The sequence below is a fragment of the Cinclus cinclus genome, chromosome 24, assembly GCF_963662255.1.
Source record: "Cinclus cinclus chromosome 24, bCinCin1.1, whole genome shotgun sequence".
Taxonomy (NCBI): domain Eukaryota; kingdom Metazoa; phylum Chordata; class Aves; order Passeriformes; family Cinclidae; genus Cinclus; species Cinclus cinclus.
Genome location: NC_085069.1, coordinates 4,622,915 through 4,644,488, shown reverse-complemented (window position 1 = coordinate 4,644,488; position 21,574 = coordinate 4,622,915). Strand labels below are relative to the sequence as shown.

Here is a 21,574-nt window from a genome sequence, read left to right as displayed (position 1 = left end):
GCAGTGCCCCACACCAAACCCATCAGGACACGGCTCCAGGCCGGAAGCTCATCCATCCCTCCAGCTCCTGTCCTGACACTGTACAAGAGAAAGTACAGACTGTCAGCTCAGAGCTGGACTTTGCATTTTCTTGCTGCTTTCGAGGAGTAAATCACTGCCAGGGGAAAATCACTCAACCAGGTTAACTAAACATAGCTGCTGCACATCCCAAACCACCCACGATCCCTGCCTGGAATTCACCTGGCGTTGAAAGACTCACCCGTGTCATGGATCAGTAACAGGAAATCACACATCAAGCTCAACAAAATCAAGTTTAGCACAAATATAAAATATTCAAGTGGATTAATTTAAAAAAGTACAGTGAAGGAATTCAGCCCAGAGCAAATTCAATATTCCCTTAAACAGGACAATCTGGGGAACACAAAGCCCTTAATTCCAGCTGCATCACAGGGAATTCTCACATAAGCTGCTCTTTAAGCAGCATTCCTCTGTTACAGAATTGTAAGCTCATACGTTATCATGGAAGTTTAATGCCCAAGTAGGCCTTGCTGGGAGAACCATGGGAAAAAAAATAAAATAAAAAGAGCCAAGAAGCCAGGCTTGCAGATGAAATGGATTGTATGAAACTGGATTGAGCCTTGGCAGTATTTCCAAAAGATTAAGATAACTTACAAGTTACTCCAAACCCTGGACATGCTGCTTTGGAAGCAACCAGAACAGACCAGGAATTCCTTCTCCCTCTCACACGTGGAGATTCTGGGAAGATTCCAGGAAATCCTCTGTGCTGAGGGGCAGAAGCAGCTGAAAGCACGGGCCAGCATGGAGGGACCAGAAGATTCAAAGCTTTATTTTTATTTTTTTTAATAAAGTTAACAGTAAAACAAAATTCACAAGCCTTCCCCTCCTGAGCTGGTTTCCTCTTCACACACACAACACACAAACAGAGGCTCCAACCCAGAAATGAAACTGCTCTAAGGACAACGAGACGTGATGGAGGAGGAGTCTGGGGCTGTCCGTATTCGAGGTTAAAAGAAGCAGATCAGGTATGTGTGGTTTGATTTGTGTTTGTTTGCTTCTTAGCCAAACTGGAAAAAGAAATTTCCAGGCCCAGAAGCTGAAAAAGAAAATGGAAGATAATCAGGACTTTTCAAACCCAAATTGGTTTAGTGCAGTCCTAAGCAGCACATGGATGGCCAAGCCCACACACAGCTCCAGCTCCCTGGGTTTGTGGCTTTGGAACCCAGAAGAACCAGAACCAGCCACCAGCTGACACTGTACAGGTAGGACTTTGAAAAAGCTCTTAGATTTGTGCAACAGCCAAATGGTCTCCTCAAGCAGCACATCCACTGGGAGCCCCAGCTGTCCTGCCAGGGGATCTGTGTACTTACAGTTCCAAGGCTGGGAGGAGAACACCTCACCTACCTTCGAAGCTGAAGCCCCCTGGCCCGCTGAAGAAGGCCTTGAAGATGTTATTTGGATCAAACTCTACAGGGAAGAGAAGGAATTCATGAGCTGCAGAGAAACAGCCATCACATTCCCACAGTTCAGGAGCTGTCAGCTCACTGAGGGTCCAGAGAGTGTCTCAGAGTGGCCGAGCAGGGGCACAGGGCTGGCTGCCAGCACCTGGGGCCATGTAGTGACCACAAACAGGTAAAGCAGCTGCCCCAGAGAGAACCTGCCACGGGGCAGCCTCAGGATCTGGAGAAGTAGCATTTAGGGACTCACAATTACACTGTTTAACACATCCTGTGACAGATTTCTGCCTAATGGCAGCTACTCCCCACTAGCTGAACCAAGGACAACACCCACCAGTGTCCCAGCCTGTTCCCAACTCGAGACACTCAGTGCAGCCCTGCCATCCCAAACCAAGCCAATTCATGGAACCATTCCCAAGAGAGGCTTGCTTTAGGGAATAAGGCAGACTCTAAAGGGTCTGATCTTGTTAAAGGCTGCTATGGCAGAGTATTGTAAAGAACACTGACCTCCCATGTTTAATCCATCCTCTTCCAAATCCTGCCCACTGTCATAACGAGCCTTCTTCTTGGGATCTGACAAGATGGTAAAGGCTTCACCAACCTCCTTAAATTTCTTCTCCTCTTCCTTCTGTACTTCTGCACTTGCTCCACTGTGTCGGTCTGGGGATACATGAACAAGCAGGAAAAAGCTTTTAATATCTACTGCAAATGGATAATATCAAACATTCCCAAGCTCCTGTCCCAAAACATGCTCCAGATCTGTGGGGTCAGAGCTGCTGTCTCCCAGAAATTCCCCCTTCCACATGCATTTCTGCCTCAGTGATGGCTGCACAGAGCACATAAGGACTGCTGTGGGTACCTGGATGGTGCATTAGTGCTCGTTTCCTGTAAGCTTTCTTGATCTCATCTTCAGAGGCATTTTTGTTCACCCCCAGAATTTTGTAGTAGTCTTTCCGTTTGCTCTTTTTCAGTTCCACCTGTGCATTTTTTAGAAGCTGCTTGTGTTCTGGAAAAGAGCACAACACCAGAGGGGAGGAGTTACTCTGCCCCTTCCATTTCAGGCCACTCAAAAAGCAAGGGGACAGTCAAAATTAGAACCAAAACCAGACATTCTGAACCCAGTGCAGTGCTTCAGACACGAGTGGAATCATCATCTCAGCATTCAGTGCTGGGAGAGAAACCAGACCAGAGACAGGGATTTCCAGTGCTTCTGAGGGCTTCTCCATACTGTCCTGCTGTGGTATTAGGCTATACATCACAGCATATTGCAGGGGGAAAAAAGGAACAACAACAACAAAAAAAATTGCCAGTTCAAGGAAACTTGTGCACACACAGAGTGGCTTTGTGCTCACCTTTTGTTTTCTCTGTCTGATAAACCTTCTCATAGTCCCTTACAGCATCTTCATATTGTTCTGTGTCCATGTAACTGTGGAAAGAAACACAGGTGGCCAAGGTGTCCCTCACAGGAACATCTAAAGGGGTTCTGGGCTGTCTGGGTGGATGTGGATTAAGAGAAGTGCTCTGGACTGCATCAGATCAGACCTCAGAGGAGCTCACACAGGGCCACAGTTGGGAGCCCTGACACTTGTGGGAAGCCCTGGCACAGGAACCTGCACTCTGGGCTCCAAGGGGACACTGTAAACTCCTTTGGCAGCACAAGCTCTGCTTTAATGACCTGAGAATTCCAATATACAGCTGCAGGAACTGATCCCAGCCAGTTTGAGCTTCAGGAAGCTGGTGCAGGGTCAGAGCTGGCACAGGCTTCATGCTGGCAGTGCTGGTCAGGAGTGACAACCCTGGCACCTCCAAGGGACACGTCTGTCTGCTGCCCCTCAGCCTTACTCACACATTACCTACTCACTTAGCAATTACAGGATGGGAGGCTGGAAAAGATTGATCTTGGAGGTCCTTTTCAAGACCTGAAAAAGGTAATGTAAATTTGCAATTGCAGACATGGAGAGAGAGGGCCTCTCTGGGACAGAACATCTATAAACACAGTCAGTGTCTATAAACAGAGTAAGTTGAGTCAAGTTTTAGAACAAATCCTCCCTAAATCCTGTTCAGATTGGACATGAGGAAGAATTTCTCCACTGAAAGGGTTGTCAGGCACTGAAACTGGTTGCCCAGGGGGGTGATGGAGTCCCCATTCCAGAACGTGTTCAAGGAACAACTGGATGTGGTACTCAGTGCTCTGGTCTAATTGGTCAAAGGTTGGCACCAGTGATTTTGGAGTTTTTTTCCAACCTAATAATCCTATAAATACACCATCAAGAGGCAGTGCCAGATTCAGGCAGCCAAGAGAGGCCACAGAGAGCTACCCCCACCTCCTCAGCAACATAAGGAAGAGAAATAAATTCAGGGCCCTATCCCTTCTATTCAGTTAAGCTCCAGATTTGTCATCGTGTCCCTCAGAGCTGCCAGGAGGACACTCAGGTGTCCAATGCCAAGGTGTACTCACCACTGTGCCCTCCTCAGGTAGGCTTTGATGTATGTGTCATCCAGCTTCACTGCATTTGTGCAGTCGTCGATTGCTTCTTCAAGTTTTCTAAGCTACAACATCAGACACGAGTGAGTGAACCCCATGCAGAGAACAAATTCTGCATCATGACTTTAGGCAAATGAAAGGTGTGAAGAATCTGGGAAAATCTGTTTTTTGTGTCTCTGTTTTTTCCAATTTTTTCCAATTTCCCCCATACATTGAGCTTTTGTTCCCTGGGGAAAAAAAATCAGAAGCTTGGCCAGTGACATGACAGAGCTATGTGGTGCTTCTGTGTAAGAAATGCATTCAAAACCAAGGGCCTTCCTGATAATCATCCTAATTCTGTGTCCAAACTAATTCCTGGGCAGGAAGCTAAACCTAACAATATTTAAAAGAAATATTTTTTAGAAAAAGTGTTTGTTTTCAGACACAAGCATGTAAGACATCTATAATGTGGCCTCCAGCTCATCCCACTTCCCAGGTTTTGGGAACAGCCCGTGTCTCTTAACCAGGTGGGGGTGTCTGGGGAGGCAGTATCAACACTGGGACAGCTGAGGAAGAAAAATGCCCAGTGGACACATGGTGGGAATTGGGAGCACTGTCACATGACTGGCTGTTGCTCTGGATAGTGCAGGACTAAAACTCAACAGCAAAGCTGAAGAAGTGTCATGGGGCTTCAAATTAGGTTTTGGTGTTTTTTTAACATAAAAACACAAAGCAAGACATGATTTACATGAAGAAAATAAATCTGCTTATTCCTGGGAAGGAAACAAACAGAGACAGGGGTGCTTTTTGCTGTCTAAGATAAGGCTAAAGCAGGTCCCTCCTCTCCCTCCCACTCCATGCAGCCCAAGTATTTGAGTTCTGTTTCTGCAGGAGTCAATTGCTGGCTGTTGGGAACTGATCCAAGTGCTGTGCAAGCACAAAACCCTGAAACACTGTCCATGGCCTCAGAGATGCAGCTTCCCAGCAGCCAGGGGGGCCTGTGCTTTCCAGAGTAACTGATCTGCAGTTTATCACTGCCATGGTGAGGGATATGGTGGCAGACACCTGCCAGGTGACCGTCCCTTACCTTTGAATTAACTGTCCCCCTGTTGCAATAGAGTTTGGCATTTGTTTTGATATTATTTGGGTCTATTCCTAGTGCCTCTGTGTACAGTTCATATGCTAGTTTGTAGTTGCCTTTCTTGAATGCTTTATTCCCGTCTTCCTTCTTCGCTTTAAGTGCTTTGGCATTCTGAAAGGAAACACAGCTGAGTAAGGACACAAGGTCAGGGGGACCAAGCATCTTGTTCTGCCAGACAAGAGTCCTCAGACACAACAGATCTAATCTGGTTTCAGACACTGCTGCAGGATACAAGTCACAGCCTTGCTCCCGCAGCTGAAATGATCTGGAAGCACTTTGCCTCTCCCCTTAAAGTAGCACCAAGGAACAGCCGATGCCAGTTCCAGGCATCCTCCATAGGAAAAAGCTGCCTAATTTTCAAGATGAGAACATGACAGCACAGTAAATTTATGGATTAAAATAAAAGGACCAGGAGCTCACTTTTTGAGAGCACATGAACAGACTTAAAGTCAGTCAAAGAACCACACCAGGGAAAGAGCAACATGAAGAACAGTGTTAAATTAAGAGTGCTGGCCTGGATATTGGGCCTGAAAGTCAGGAGCTCCTTTAGAACCAATGTATACGTTTTTATAGCTCCTGTATCTGACCAGGGAACAAAGAAGAGTGAATGGGAGGCTGCTTCAAAGTATCACAATCTGCTGAGAAACACTTTCTAGGAGCCTAGTTTTATCTGAGGCAGCATCTGGTTGTCTTTGGGAAGGGTTGAACACACTGCCTGCTCCTGAAGATCTGGGAAAGGCAATGATGAGGGAGAGAGAAGGGATCGATCCAGCAGAACCAAACTACATGCTGGGTTTAAAAAAAAAAAAAAAAAAAACAACAAATCTCAGTGATTTTGCAGCCCCATCTCCACCATTTACCCGGCAGGCAAGACAGGCCTTCTCATGGTCAGGGGCCATCCTGAGGGCCTGCACAAAGAACTGCACGGCCTTCTCGATGCAGTCCTCGTAGTACAGGCACAGCCCGCGCACGTACAGCGCGTCGGCGTTCGTCGAGTCCATCCGCAGGATATCACTGCAACACACAATCCACAGAATTCACAGAATCACTGGGCTGGAAGAGAACTTCAAGATCACTGAGTCCAACCCATGCCCTAACACCACAACTAGACCATGGCATCGAGTGCCACATCCAGTCTTTTTTTAAACACATGCAGGGATGGCGACTCCATCTCCCTGAGCAGACCATTCCACCGTTTTATCATTCTTTCCATGAAAAACTTTTTCCTTGTATCCAACCTAATTTTCCCTTGATGCAGCTTGAGACTCTGTCCTCTGGTTATGTCAGTGCTGCCTAACAAAAGAGATCAACCCCCACCTGACTACACCCACCTTTCAGGGAGTTGTAGAGAGTGATAAGGTCACCCTTCAGTCTCCTTTTCTCCAGGCTAACACACAGCAAGAAAGGAAATCTTCCCTATTCCCACTTCCTTCTGAACTCCACTGAGATATCCAGTTATTTTATCAAGTCTGTGGTTCAGATAAGCCAAAAGGACAGAAGCCTCCTCAAGCAGGATGGCTGGTTGTGAATGGGGTCTGCATGCAGCTTCCCAGTAAGATTAATGAGGATAAATTCACACGCTCCCTCCTCATTGCAACATGCACTAAGGAATATCTGTATTTTATGTTCCTTCATTTATTCCAGTCATGGAGCACAGGCAACAGCCAGGACACCCCACCAGGTGTTCCTCAGCCCCAGCCCTTGGACACTCACCTGGCCACAGACTGTGCCTCGGGGTACCGGCCCAGCAGTGCCAAACACTCGGCCTTGAGGATTTTGAACCGGTGACACGCAGGAGCAAACTCCAAAGCACGATCCATGCAAAACACAACCTGGGGTGGGAGAAAACACAGGCATGAGGACAGCAAGGAGCCAAGGGCCTGGTCTGAACAGCTGCCCCACCCTTGAGATTTGTGTTTGACCAGGAAGGCGAGCATACAGACACCCACCTCCACTGCTGCCGGAGACACATTTCATTGGAAAATTTTCCTCATATGCAGTTTGTGCCTTTCAAAGGGCTTTGTGTGCTAAGGTCTGAGGCATCTGCTGCATTACTGTAACAGAGCACTACACAAGACTCAAGGGACACCTGTAGGAGGTCCATCCCTTTAACTCTTCTAAACTGTAAGACCTAAAGAAAGGGCCAAGAAGGACAATCCTGCCCCTGTTTCCTGCATATAAAGGCATGTGGGAGGGACAGAAATTCAATAGATTAAGACAGTTTGGACTGGACAAAACACAAAAAAGTACAGTGCAAGGGCTGATCTTCCACTGGTCTGACAGCCATGGGCAGGGTGAGCTAATGGGTCTTTTCCATCCCTACACTCTGGTGGGGACATCTGTGCAAGAACGGGGCATTGTTCCCCAAGGTTCATCTGCTCCTCGGCCCATGGCATCACGGGACCCTGCTGTGGGAAGCACTGTGCTCCAGAGCCAAGGGCTCCTGGGCGAGGCAGGAGCAGCTCTCCAGAAACAAAGATCACGTTTCACATCAGCCTCCCCAGTGAAGTGGGACTGGGGAAGTGAGGGACAGATGCAGATGCCCAGGACTTGCAACATAGGGAGGGCAGTTCCGACACTGGAAACTCAGATTGATCACACATCCCATTTGCTCCTCAGAAACAACTGATACAAAGCTGGGATTTAACCTTCCAAAATCCTGAGCTTAGCCTAACAGGGACCTAAGCTCAATGTACTGGACAATCTCTTTTCTGGGATAAATCTGAGCCTTACATGCATCTACTGCACAGAAACACCTGCATGAGAAGTGCTTGGTGCCTTTCAGATTTCATGCTGTCATTTCTTATTCTATCAGGTCAGTACCAGCTGCATCCTGTTACAATCCTTGGAAAGAAAGATTTGGAAGCTGTAAGGAGAATGCCCCATGCAGATCTGCATTCCTCCTTGTACGACCCTTGCTGGCACACAGCCTGCCTCTTTTTTTTTTTTTTTTTTTTTTTTCCTTTCAAAGACTTGAGAAAGAAGAATCCTGGATAGGCATTTCAGGAGCAAAGCGTGATGAAATGCTGCTGTTGACAAAATCTGTCTCAAACAGCTCAATCATGACTCCACTCACCCTGCAAAGCAAACAGTGACAGAGAGTTGGCCTGAACCAGTCACCTCCTCATTTGTCACTGGGTCAGTGCTCAGGGACATGAGCTCTGCCACTTCCAGAGCTGACACAATTCACCAGCTCCAACAGATGTGGCACAGCACCTCCCAAACACCCAGCAAGGAAATCAGCCACACACATGCCTGGGCCATGTCAAATACACCAGGTCTTATATAAGACCACACCAAACAAGTTAATCTCACCTTCCTGAAATCCCGCTTCTCAAAATCCACTTCAGCTATTTTTTCATACTCAAGCACAGTCGTGGCATTCTTCAGCTGAAAGACAGAACACATGAGTGCTGCAGGACAGTCTCTGCTCTGAAATGCCACCAAGCAGCATTTGAGCAGCCAATCTCTGAACGTCAGAGCCAAAACTACTGCAGCCCATGGACCAATAAGGCAGACGACATGAACACTTTTGCCACCATTAAAATAAACTTGAAATAAAGTGACTGAACTGGGAGTCCAGGAAAATGTACTGTGTGAAAGAGACACAACAGTGGCAGCTGCCTTACACTTCTCTCCATTTCTTCTTTGGCCAGCTCCTCAGCATCTACTGGGGACAGTTAAATCTGAAGATCCTCTTACCTCCTGCTGTGCCTGGGTATTCTTATGATCCAGTTCTAAAACTCGTTGAAAGCAGCGGCTGGCAGCCATGGCATTCCCTAGGGAAAGGTGGCACTTCCCTTCCCGGAGATGGCCCTGGGAACACAGGTAAAAGGGATTTGCAAGAGCTGTAACAGCTGCAGACAAGGGACTGAATGAGGAGCCTGAAGTTCTCCACGTACCCGTACAAAGCTGTCGTCCAACCTGACTGACTGCTGAGCATCCTCCAGTGCTTCTCGGAACCTCCCCAACATCATGAGTGTGGCAGCTCTGTTCCCATAATAACTGGCATTATTGGGACATGTATCTGGAGACAATGCAAGACTCACTATCAGCATAATGCAGCAGCTGCACAACTTTTGGCATTTAAGTGGCCCTGACTGGCATTATCGATCTGCTGACATTTCCCAAGGTAATTAAAGCATGCAAGAGGTTTTCATTCAGCATATGCTGTCAGAAACCCCACTAGTGTGTTTGAAATCAGCATCCAGCTCCAATTTTAGACATGGTATTCAGCAAAGACTGATATTATCAGCTGTTCTCACCTATGGCTTTTGTGTAGTAGTTGAATGCTTCGTTGTAATCTTTCTTGGCATAGTATGCATTTCCCTGCTCCTTGAATGCTTCTGCTTCTCTGAAAGGAAGCAAAACACCACATTTTCAGAAGGACTGAGCACCAGACAGACTGTGACCATGAGGAGCATTTGATCCCCAAGCAACCTCAGTGTAACTGCTTATTATTCCAAATTTAAGCTGGTTCTCGTAAAATCTCCTCAGCACACCCCATTTCCTGCTGGCTCCCAGATACTCCAGTGCTTTACACAGGATACTCAGGGATATTTCCTGACCAAATTTTACAGGGAAGCAATAGAAGCCTAAAACCACCTTTGAGTCCCCTCAAAGAGAGGCCAGCAGAACTCCCTGGTATGGAGTTCTTCAAACAGCCCCCTCCTGCAAGGTGCTGCACCTCAGAACAAAAGAGACAGTGCTGGCTCTTTCAGGAGTCCCACATACTTACAAACCAGAGCCAAGAACAATTTCCACATTCAAAAGACAGCTAAATCAAAGAGAAATATGGGTACAAGCCTGCAACAGAAGCCTGGCACTGCCTTGGCAACAGGTCTAGAAATAGTCCTCACACTCAAGAGCAAGCATTTGCAGAGACAGTTTGGGACATTTAAAAACACACAACATATGGTTTAAAGCAGCTTCCCTTAAACTCTCGAAAGCAAAGCTTCCCCTGAGGGAAACCAAGCCCCTTCTTTTCCCTCATCTCCCTTCAGCCTTTCACCTGCACAGGGCAAGAGGGAGAACACATCACAGTGATGGAACAGCGAATGTGAGCAGTGCTCAGCAGGCTGACCTGGGACAGAACAAAGGGAATTGTGTTGAAACAAGTTCCCATGTTTTCAGCCTTGCTCAGGCTGCCATTGGCCCTTCCCACACAACCACCTCATGCAGGGGTTGTTTTCACTGAGCCATTGCAGATTTCCCAGCTGGCAGAACAATGGACACTGGGAGCTGGGAAATGTGTTCTTCACTTTCAGTTTTAAATTTTGCTGTGGGCTACACCCCAGCCGAGTCCAGCCACAGCCCTGTGGGAGTTAAACCCTGGGATGAGATGAGATGGCTAAGAGCAGGGGGTAGCACACACCCACTGCCCCCCAAGGGCCTTGTCCCAGCTCCTGGGTCAGGTCCTCCCACCCTTGCTCCAGAAAATTCTGAACTGGCCCATTAGAGATACAAAACTGCCATCCCTCCTCTGCCACAGCCCTCCCAGCATCACACCTGAGGCAGGTGCTGCAGCCTGGCTTTTCCTCAGGAGCTCTGAGTCCCAGGAGCTCTGCACCCTCCCACCTACATTGATTTGCAGCAAGGATATGCCTGTGGGATGGATCCATATCACAAGCATCAGGATGCAAAGTCTGCATGATTAAAATGTTTCCAAAGACAACCAACTTTTTTGAATATTATAGATCAAATATTGAAACACAGGGGAAAAACTACTCAGCAGTTCTGCACTTTCGGAACCTGGGCAGTAAAGAGTTTACTATTCTCCTGTTTCTGCAATCACAAATAGAAAAGAAAATAATGGATCCTATGAAAGCTCCTTCCCTCAGGTCTCTGTTGTAGAGTTGAAAGAAATGGGTGAACAGTCTGAATGGCAGAACTCACCTGAGCCATCATCACAACCTGTCCAGCACAGTGGGCAGAGTCGCAAGTCTTTCAGCCATTTTACCTGTCCTGTCATGAGGAATTACCATCTAATAGACACAGCTAAAGGCTGGCTGCCAGAGCATCCCATCTGCCACAAACTGCTGGGAAGAGCTGGGAAAATGGGAGAAGGAAAACATAACCCCAGCAAAACCAATTTTCAGAAAGCACCAGCACTTTGAGATGCCAGAGAAACACCTTCACACAAGGATTACTGTTTTCTACTCCTTTTTATTGGTTTGTTTTCCTTTTAAGCATTTTAATACAGATCAATGCATCAACAAGTCAGAGTGCCTCAGGTTAAACTGGCAGAAAGGAGAGCACAGATATTTCTACTGCCCACGTGGCCTAAGGCTTAAGGATGAAGCTTGTGAAAGCAAATCACCTCCACAGCATGAAGGCAAAGGACCTGCTGGAGCTGTCAGGCTGGGCTCGAGCTCCAGCACCAGGACAGAAGCAGCTCTGCCCTGTTGTGCCCTGATGACATACAGAGCACACAGCCCTTGTTTACCACGGCTCTGGCTCCAACAAGGAGAACTGCAGCCCCTGATCTCACTGGGGATTGTTTCACCCTAACAGATGCTGTGGCCTGAATGAGCTCATTCTGCCTCCTGCGCTGCTGGGGCCTGCGCTCCCCACTTGCTACTTTTGACTCTGAAGAAGAATCGTGCTTTGCTAAAAATACACCCCCGGCTGAATGGGTGTCTTTGTGACAGGGTCGGTGTCTTCACGGAGCTGCTCCATGCTGGACACAGAAACGGAGAAGAGCTGCACCAAGGAGCTGGGTAAGAAGCTTGTCTTTCATCACTCACATGCACCACAGGCACAGGAGGGGCTGGTGGGAGTGACTCTCCTTGAGAGCAATGCAGCAATTTTTCTCTCTTTTATGGTATTTCTCAGCATCTCTAATGCTTGAAGTACTTTGGACCCACTCACCCCAGAGAACCTGCCATCACAGAATCATTTGGGTTGGTAAAAGCCTCCAAGATCTTTGAGCCCAACCCGTGACCAATCACCACCTTGTCAACCAGAGCACAGCACTGAGTGTCATGTCCAGTCATCCCTTGAACATCTCCAGGGACGGGGACTCCAACGGCTCCCTGGGCAATGCTTTCTGTGAAGAAATTCCACCTGACGTCCAACCTGAACCTCTTCTGAGACCAAGGAAGACAAGCAGCAGCTGCGTGCGCTGACACTCCCTCTCACACTCAAGCTCTGAGGATGGAGCTCACTGCCTGCCTGGGGAGAGAGGAACCAGCACCTTCTCCTCCCAGTGCCCTGTGAAAGCTCAGCCCCTGCTCATTCCCAGCACAAGGTTCCTTCTCCTCCCGGTGCCCTGTGAAAGCTCAGCCCCTGCTCATTCCCAGCACAGCAGCTCTTGGAGAAGCCATCCTGCACACAGTGACACAATCCCACGCTTGCCTAACAACTCCTGCCTCCTCCTCAGAGCTTCCACAGGCTGCCCCCACTCGAGTGCCGATCGTGGCTTCCACCTCCCACTCCAGCTCCCAGTGAGACTCCTGCAGACACCTGGTTTTCTGTCATGGGAACCTTTAGGGATCTGTAACCCAGCAGTTCTGGTCCAGATGTGCTGGCACAGCCCCTGGGCAGGGATGTGCCAAGGCAATACCACCAGTGACAGGAATCCAACACCTAAGCAGGTGGCAGAGCCACTATCTCCCAGCTCTCCTGACCCTCACTCCCACTTCACTGCCTGCCTCCGCTTTGAAATGGTGGTAAAACCCTAAAACAGCCAGGATTTAAGAAAGGCTCCAAAATCCTGTCCTGACCAAGCAATCTTCCTTGTTATGCTCTGGCAAAAGCAACTCGCCTGCCTGTTTTCTGCAGTTCTTGTAGAGACTTTTTTCTTTAACAGGATACAGTGCCTTTATCAGGCATTTTTGGGGGTGAAATCCCACCCAGATTCTCAGCTGTCAGATGTGACTCAGCCACTGGGGTAAAATAAGTTGGGTGATCTCAATTCAGTTCACAGCAGGCAGATGTCTAGAGCTTAAAATTAGCCATCATGTTTGTCCCTGGACATACAATACTCTGCCCTCCCTTCTTTCAGGAGCTGGAAGAGAAACTAAACACTCTGTGCCAGAAAGATACCAGGGTGCACTCTAGAGACCTGTCCTCAGGTGAGGTTTGACTCTGAGTGAAGATTTATGCATAAAGGAATATATATTTACAACTTCCTCATGAGGGGCTGCAGAGGGGCAAGCAGTGAGCTCTTCTCTCTGATGACCAGTGATCCCAGGGAATGGCTGGAGCTGGGTGAGGGTTAGGTTGGATATTGGGAAAAGGTGCTTCCCCCAGAAGGTGTCTGGGCAGTGGGACAGGCTCCCCAGAGCAGTGGTCACACATATTTGTGTATAACACTCTGCCATGCCCTGGCTGGGCAGGGCTGGCACCCCGAGGACAGAGTGGAGCTGTTTCCCAGCACATCAGCTCCCCCCACTGCACTCCCGGCGGGTTTGCTCTGCGGGCAGCACACACACCACGGCAGAGACTTAAGGCAGCCCCCAGCCCGGGAAATCTGAGTCTGGACACACAAATATTTACACGGATGTGCAAAGGACTCACTCATGGAAACAAAGGGCTGCCTGAGGTTCTCCAAGAGAAGAGCTGAACCTGAACCCAGAAGATGCTCAAACCCTCAGGACATTCCTCATACCTGAGGGCAGGCTCAGAAGACCAAAAGAGCCACAAGAACCAAAGTATGCCACAAGAAATCCAAGAACTGACCCAAACCTTCCCTGCAGCCACGAGTGAGAACAGCAGCAGAGCTCCAGCTTTAATTGTGCTGTTATGTAATTCCCGGAGCTCGGAATTAACCTAATTCCCAGCAATGGCCCCATCACGCCTGGCAGGGCCACAGCATAACTTTTGTGAAAACCCATGGAAGGGTCTAGAATCAGCCTGAGACTGCTTTTTTTAAAGTCAGCAACTCCTTTTGAATGAAGGAAGCCATCCAACTTAAGAATTCCATGGGAAAACAACAGCATCTACATTATGATTTATATCAAAAAAGCACATTTCATCCTAAGGAAATAGGCTGAAACTGCAGGTACGGGCAACCATTTCCTACTGGATAAAGCAACTGCCTAAATTAGATATTCATATACTCTGAAGAAGAACGGGGAAGCAAACAACTACACGAGTACCTTCTGGTATGATCCTAAGATCATAAAATAATTCCTGATGAGTAAAATGGGCTGGTTTATCACCTGGGAAACCCAAGTGCCCATTTACAGGCAGAAACAGGAATAGCAGAGCCTTCTCCAGGTTATCCCAGAATGACCTGGTACCCCTCAGATGACTCACCCCCTTCTGCCAGTGCTGACCCTAAAGATGCTGAGAAATGACATTTATTCACTGAGATGCACCTCACTTCATGCACTAGAAAAGCCTCTTGGTGCTCACCAACACATGGCAACCCCCAGGTGACACCTGCAGACCTGGCCAGTGACCCATAGCCTGGCTAGGCCAGGAATCTCCAGGACTGTGTGGGCCACTCCGTGCTTGTCACTTTGCTGTGGGATATGTGGATGCCCCACAGAGGCACCAACACATCCCAGGCCTGCAGCAGGGACTCTGCAACTTCCTAACAGTATTTTCCCAACAGCTGGAGGTATTTGCTTTTAAGAGGTTTCCACATGCTCCAGTGTTGAAAGAGAAGGATCCAGTCTGGAGCATGCACAGGAGCCAGAATCCAGAAGTGCCAGGAAGATGACAAGGAAATTCTCCCTAGCAAAGCTCCAGGGGCCCAAGCTCATAAAGCAGCTGAGAGTAGGAAAAAACTGTTCCCATGGGTGAGAAACCTTTGAAATTAATGAAGAAACAAGTGAGCTTTCAGGGATGGCCCAGCTTGTTCATCAGCTGCTCTACACTGGTGCACCAAAGGATAAAATTAACACAATTACATCAACACTTTCTGCCAGGACCCCAACAATCCATGAGGCAGCAGCAGACAATAATTATCCTGTGACCACACTCCATTGCTGTGTCCTAGACACCCTGGGAGCCCTCTGGCATGTCTGCAGCTGCTTCAGGGCACTAGCTACAGCCATTCTGAAATGCAGATCTCCCCTTTTGCTTGTTTTCAAACTTTATAGTTTTATTAAACCATGGAAAACAGAATTGTGCATTTGGACAAAGGTGAGTCCTTGAACAAAGTATCCATATTCTGCAGTACTGTAAATCCCTAAATGGAAACAACAGAACATGGAACCCTCACTGTGGAGTTATCATAAGGATTCTGAAAAGGTTTTTCCTTATTTTTATCGAAGTGAGCATAGATACATCCCAATGGCTGCACCAAATCAGTGTGTCCCATGCAGAGCTCACAGAGCTCTTATCTGGCCTGGGATGTTTCACAAACACCTGACACTTTCTGAGGCTCCAACACCACTCCCAATACAGCAGTTATTGCTCTGATTTCCACGAAAGCAACTGAGCTACCGCAGCAAAACATGAAGGGCTGGGGTAGGGAAGAGGTTAATGCACAGAACTGCAAAGAAATTGGGATGTGCAGGGCTGGCTCCTCCAGAGCAACACCAAAGAATCAGCCCTTGCCCATATGGGTCCATTTTACCAAAGGAAAGGTGCAACATTGCCAAAAGAACACAAAAAGGAAACACTGTGAAGGCACCTAATGAAAGTGGTGCATGGCACGGCCTCAGGAAGGAAGAAAGGAGCCGGAGGTCACTACCTGCAGACACCTGTGCCTTCAGCCAAGGTTTCCTTCTGTGAGTTTTTACCATTTCAAACGCCACATTTTGCTTGCCCGGGGGCAGGAGTGATGTGCCCACACAGGCCTGTCCCAGCCTCACAGGCTGGGCGATCCTGGTGCTCTGTGAGCCCCAAGTGCTTCTTCAGCAGCTTTTCCTTTCCTGCTCAGCAGGACCTTCCTAGGGAGCTGCTCCCTCAGGCCTCAATTCCACAGAATCCCTTGAGCCATCAATGGGAGTCTGAAACCACCATTCCTCAGAGGCTGCTTTTGGTTTTGTTTCCTCTTCTTCCTTCCACTGAATCATCTTCCCAGAGCAAATACCTCAGCTCCTACAGGAACAGCTCTTTCCTTCCAGCTCCCTGGGAGATGAACCCAGCACCTGCCAGTAGGGAAAACCAGTGGAGTTTCCTGGACCTTCCCACCACTCTGCCCACAGCACCCCAGCTCACTCCTGGGGGGAAAACGTGCGGGAAAGGTGGGGATCCCACCTCACCCTGCCTCAGGTGACACTGGCAGATGCCCCGGGCATGGCGCACCAGAGCATGGCACACACAAACCAAGAGTCCCTGGATGATGGAGTGTTCCCAGAGCAGGGCTCTGCTCGAGGTGTTCTTGCCGTTATCCACAGCAAGGCAGGACAGAGTGAAACCCACTGCGGGCAGGTTTCAAATGGACCAGGAACCAGGGGAATGGTGTGACGAGGCAGCAAAGGGTTCAGGAGTTTGGAGCCTCCTCTTCCCACGAGTTTAATCCTTCCCTCCCCAGCGAGGGGGAGGACGCGCTCCCCCCACACCGGTGAGGGTGTGCGGCCTCGGGACTCAGGGTGTGAACTGTATTTCTGGGACACCCCGGGAACGGGGGGATGTTCCAATCCCGGTGCACACGGAGGCCGCGGGAGCCCACCGGGATACACCGGCACCGCATCGCAAACCCAGCAGCTCCCGGCCCCGCCGCGTGCGGGCCCGGCTGTCACCGCCCGCCGGAGCCCGCTGCGGAGCCCCGGGGTGCCGCCGCTCCCTGGACAGAGGACTTCGGCCGCAGGGTCCGCCCGGGCAAGAACCGACCGGAGTCTCCGGGAGAGCACCCGGCCCTGCACCGCGGCCCCGGGCCCTGCGGCACTCGCAGCCTCGCCAGGTCGCGGCCCGCCCACCGGGAGGGACAGGGGCCGCCCTCTCCCCGCCCGGGCCGCCGCTCTACCTGCGCGCCTCCTCGTCGCTGTCGGTCTCGCCGGGCCCGTCGGGCGCCGCCATGACCACATCGCACTCGGCCTCGGCCGCTGCCGCCGCCGCCATCTTACCGCGCGGGGCTGGGCCGGACCGAGGCGGGGCGGGGCGGGGCGAGAGCCGGAACGGGCGGGACCTCCGCCGGTGGGGCGGGGCCCGACCGACAGGGGGCGCCCGCGGAGGGGCCCGGCGGCGGCATCGGGCGGGGCCGGTACCGGGAGGGGGACGGAACATGGACGGGAGGGGCGGGGCTTATACGGACCACGCCCCCTCCGCCGCAGGGCAGCGCCGGGTCGCGCGGTCCGCCCGCCCACAGGGGGGCGCTGTGGTGCCGCCGCGTCCCTCTCGCCACCGCCGGCGAGGCTCGGTCGCCCCCGCCCCGGTGAGGCGCGATGGGCAAGAGCTGCAAGGTGGTGGTGTGCGGGCAGGCCTCGGTCGGCAAAACCTCCATCCTGGAGCAGCTGCTGTACGGGAACCATGTAGTCGGTGAGTGCGATGCCGGCAAGAGGCCGCTCCGCGGCTCCCCCGGGTGTAGAGGGCAGGTCCGGCCCTGGGCAGTGCCGGCTCTGGGGATCCCCCGGGGCAGAGCTGTCCCTGGTCCCCCCAAACACAGCCGCGGTGGGTGGGGAGGGCACGGCGCACCGCGGGACAGCTCCCCGGGCTGTGCCAGGGCCGGGCCCCCGGCAGAGTTCCCACGTGTGCCCTGCCCACCCCGTCAGGCTCGGAGATGATCGAGACCCAGGAGGACATTTACGTGGGCTCTATCGAGACGGACCGGGGCGTGCGGGAGCAGGTGCGCTTCTACGACACGCGGGGGCTGCGGGACGGGCTGGAGCTGCCCAAGCACTGCTTCTCCTGCACCGACGGCTACGTGCTGGTCTACAGCACCGACAGCAAGGAGTCATTCAAGCGTGTCGAGCTGCTCAAGAAGGAGATTGACAAGTCCAAAGACAAGAAGGAGGTGAGTTCCCCGAGAGAAGGGGCTGCAGGGTGGGATCTGCTCCCCTGGGGCAGGTTCTCACATTTCCTTTCTCCAGCCTGTCACAAGATACTGATGGATCCCTGATCTGTGAGATTCCCAGCAGTAACAGGGTGTCTCCTGGGATGCTCTCTGAGCATACAGGTGCTCAAAAGCTCCTTCCTTTGGGGCTGGTTTGAGACACACAGACCCCAGTAGGAGGGGAAGGGAGCACTGAGATAATTTGGTTTCAAAAGGCCTGGACATGAATGGGGAAATCAGTGGCGGGGCTGGGCCCACCAGTCTCCATGGCAGAGCCAGCCAGCCCTGCAGCTCTGTGGTTGGTCATCAGGGGCCCTTCTCACCTTTTTGGAACAGGTCACCATTGTGGTTTTGGGCAACAAGTGTGACCTGCAGGAGCAGCGCCGGGTGGATCATGATGCAGCCCAGCACTGGGCCAAGGGTGAGAAGGTGAAGCTGTGGGAGGTGTCCGTGGCTGACCGGCGCACGCTGATCGAGCCCTTCATCTACCTGGCCAGCAAGATGACACAGCCACAGAGCAAGTCTGCGTTTCCCCTGAGCCGCAAGAACAAGGGCAGTGGATCCATGGATGGCTGAGTCTGCTTCTCCTTCCCTTCCATTGCCACCTCCTCTTCCTCACCTTCCTGCTTCCCTCTCACATGCCTCTTGCTGAGTCCTGGCTGGTGTCAAGGAGCCTGCGGGAAGCAGGTGGCAGGAGGAGCAATCATCCCAGGGCTAGGGATGGTCCTGGGAGATGAGAGAGGCAGTGGGACAGGAACCACTCCTTTCCCTGCTCCGCCCCCGCAGCTGTCAGAGGTGCTACAGGAAGGTCAGGATTCACTCAGTGATCCCCTCTGCTCTCAGGTGCAGGCTGGGAGAGTGGAACAGAGGCACAGCACAGGCTGGCTGGAATGTGGGGATCAGATCCACATCTGGAGAGAACAACTCCCTCTTTTTCCATTTCCTGATAACATGTGGGCAGAGCCTTTTGCTGGCCCTGCCTCCAGCCAAGCAGCTCTCCTTGCCCTGCCCCAGCTGGCTCTGTGCTGCTCCCTAGCAGGCTGTCCCTTACCCTGGCAGTGTCCACTACTCCTTTATGCACTGGAATATCCAGGTATGCTGCCCCACGGAATGCCTAGAGCAGTGCAGGTGCCGTTCCTGAGGGCAGGGTGCCCAAATGCACTGTTCTAGCCCTCCTCTTCCTGAGTGCAGACTGAGCCGTGAGCTTGGAAGAGATAGGGTTGTACTTCACCTGCATACCTGGATCCTTGGAGGAGCTGGTGTGTACTTACCCTACACATCTCAGATGCTTTGGGCTATGGCAGCTCTCACTAGCCACCTGTCACAATGCTGCCTCCTTTCAGAACCACCATAAGGCAAGGCACAGGTGTCCCAGTCCTGCCCAGCAACACTTGTTCCCCTCAGGTGGTCTGGATGTAGGCAAAGAAATGATGAAAGCCCCAGTGTGTTTGTACTTGTTCCTTTTATTTACTGAGTAACACAATAAAGCGATGGTTATCAAAATATTTTCCTTTTTTTTTCCCCAACAGTTATAGTACATCAAAAAATATACAATGAACATTACAGGAGGGTACTGGCCAAGTCCCTAGAGTCTGGATATTCCATTTTGGGGTTTGGGGATTTTTTTTTTGTTTTTTTTTCTGTTTTTTTGAATCAAACTTCACATCACTCCAAGGTTATTTACATAGGGGCACACTTTACCGAGCGCTATGGACTATCCCTACTCCTAGTACAGCATGTGCTAAGTCAAAGGCAGTAAATGCTTTGGAGAGCAGGAGGGGATTTGGGGGATGCCATAACGGGGGTTTCTTATGCAGCTCGTTGCAATATTATTGTTACTAGAAGGAATGGCTTTCACAGGGTTAAAGTGCCAAGAACAGGAGTGCATCAGGACTCCACTGGTGAGGGGCAAGGAGCAGCCATGGCTCCAGCACAGGCTTTTTGGAACAATGGAGGGGAACAGGCTCCCTGGTGCCATGTGGCTCTGCAGGCTGGAGCCCAGCTGCTTCTGGTTCTCCATGCTTCTGAGGGGCTGGGCAGGCCACCAGGGGCTCACAGCACAGGAGGGGACCCGCTGTCCTGCTGTGATGGCTGGACTGGGGGTGACCCCAGGGGCCTGGGAAGGGCACAGTGAGACGGGCAGGGGTGGCTGGGGACGTGCTGCCACAGGTTGCTTGGCACTGGAGAGTGGGGACAGCGTCCCTCCTGTCCCCTAGCGCCTCACCAGCACAGGCTCCTGTCCCCTGGGATGTGGGGTCCCTACGTGTCCCCTGGGCCATCTCCCTATCCCTGGAAAAGCCATTTCAGCAGGGAGCCTTCCTTCCCTCAGCTGTGCTCCAAGCCACATATCCCATCACTGCTGCAAGACCTTTCCATTGTCTCCATGCACAGCTGCTCAGTCTTCTCCTGGTGCCTGGTCTCTTCTCTCCACTCTCTTCCCTTAGGGAAGGGATGCCCTGAGCAGGTGAATTCATACCCAAGGGCTCCTTCACTCTTCTGTCTCTGTGGCAGGAGCACAGTGGTGGCTCCATGGTTGGTCCTGCCCGAAGACCCTGCAGGTGTGTGCTCCCTCCTGCTGCTTTCCTGCCCTTGCCAAGGCTCCAGCCCTGGGAAGCAGATATGTTTCAGCCATCTGAGTCATCCATTGGCTGTTTCCCGTTCACCTCCCCATGCCAGGACCCATCCTGAGCATCGGCGGAGCACGCTGGGCAAAATCCTGAAATCCAGGCGCTGCTTATGGCCAGGACATCAGATACGTGTTTGTGCGTGTGGATTCCCAGGTACACACACCAACCTGCCTCCTTCCGAGGGCTGGAAGGGAATGGGAATCACAGCAGAGGTTTGAACCAGCACCGTGAGCTGGGGATGCGACAGAGCTCAGTGTCATGTTGGTTCTTCTGCTCCCACCACTGCTCCGGCTGCATGGATGCACGAGCACCAAAGGGAATCGCAGGTGGCCAATGCAGCGGGTGAGCTGCCCCCCTGGATTGCATAGATCAGGGTGCGGTGTTCCTCCAGCAAAAGGTCCATTTGGGATGCAACTCTATGTATAGCAGTGTGCTGGGCACACAGAGTGCCAAGGTGACAGTCCCAGACAGGTCATGGTTGGGCTGCCTGAGCACAGTGAAACACGGAGCTATGGCCTCAGAGTCCCTCCAGAGCCCGGCATTCTGCAGTCTATGGGTGCACCTGCCACCTGATTGTCCAGGCTGCTGAGGACACCTTTGTTTTCAGGAATCATCAGTAACTTCCTGGAAGCTCCTAAGTGGGATGGGATTGGAAGGCCGGGCACGGCAGGTAAGCAGCAGCGTTGCCTTTCACTGGAGAACTGAAAGTGCTTTAGGGACATTCACTCAGCCTCACAGCATCTCCGGGAGGTAGGGGCAGGGCTGTCCCTGCAGTGGGACAGAGACAAGGACAGGCGCCAAGCACAGGGTCACCTCCTCAGGGAGCCAGCACCAGACAGCCTGGTGCCCCCAGCCTTGCTGAGCATGAGTGGGGCCCTGTTTGGCCACATGCCCATCGTGTGCTTATGGGGCCAGGTCAGGGCCCATGTGCTTTGGAGGGAGGAGGCACCGGCCCTGGGGTCAGCTATTGCTCTT

At 51.4% G+C, this 21,574-nt stretch overlaps 2 protein-coding genes across 4 annotated transcripts; one reads left to right on the top strand and one right to left on the bottom strand.

Annotated features, from left to right (window-relative positions):
• Positions 1–822: 822 nt before the first annotated feature.
• On the bottom strand, positions 823–17,171 carry DNAJC7 (DnaJ heat shock protein family (Hsp40) member C7). Its single transcript, XM_062507871.1, is given in 15 exon segments — positions 823–1,114; positions 1,423–1,485; positions 1,983–2,135; positions 2,335–2,481; positions 2,828–2,901; positions 3,934–4,025; positions 5,027–5,191; positions 5,941–6,094; positions 6,794–6,912; positions 8,396–8,470; positions 8,783–8,896; positions 8,983–9,107; positions 9,346–9,434; positions 16,947–17,126; positions 17,128–17,171. Coding segments are annotated over 15 exon segments (1,632 nt in total). The 3' UTR covers positions 823–1,076.
• A 172-nt stretch (positions 17,172–17,343) lies between these two features.
• NKIRAS2 (NFKB inhibitor interacting Ras like 2) lies at positions 17,344–20,145 on the top strand. Of its 3 annotated transcripts, XM_062507958.1 has the most exons (4): positions 17,365–17,458; positions 17,692–17,769; positions 17,867–17,933; positions 18,309–18,546. In XM_062507958.1, exons 1-4 carry the CDS (start codon positions 17,365–17,367, stop codon positions 18,403–18,405), a joined length of 336 nt encoding a protein of 111 aa, XP_062363942.1. In that variant the 3' UTR covers positions 18,406–18,546. The 3 variants fall into 3 exon arrangements, with proteins under 3 accessions (XP_062363943.1, XP_062363942.1, XP_062363941.1); XM_062507959.1 differs by having other exon boundaries at positions 17,344–17,458; positions 17,692–17,933; positions 18,309–20,145; XM_062507957.1 differs by lacking the exon at positions 17,867–17,933 and having other exon boundaries at positions 17,692–17,765; positions 18,309–20,145.
• The last annotated feature ends 1,429 nt before the right edge of the window (positions 20,146–21,574 follow it).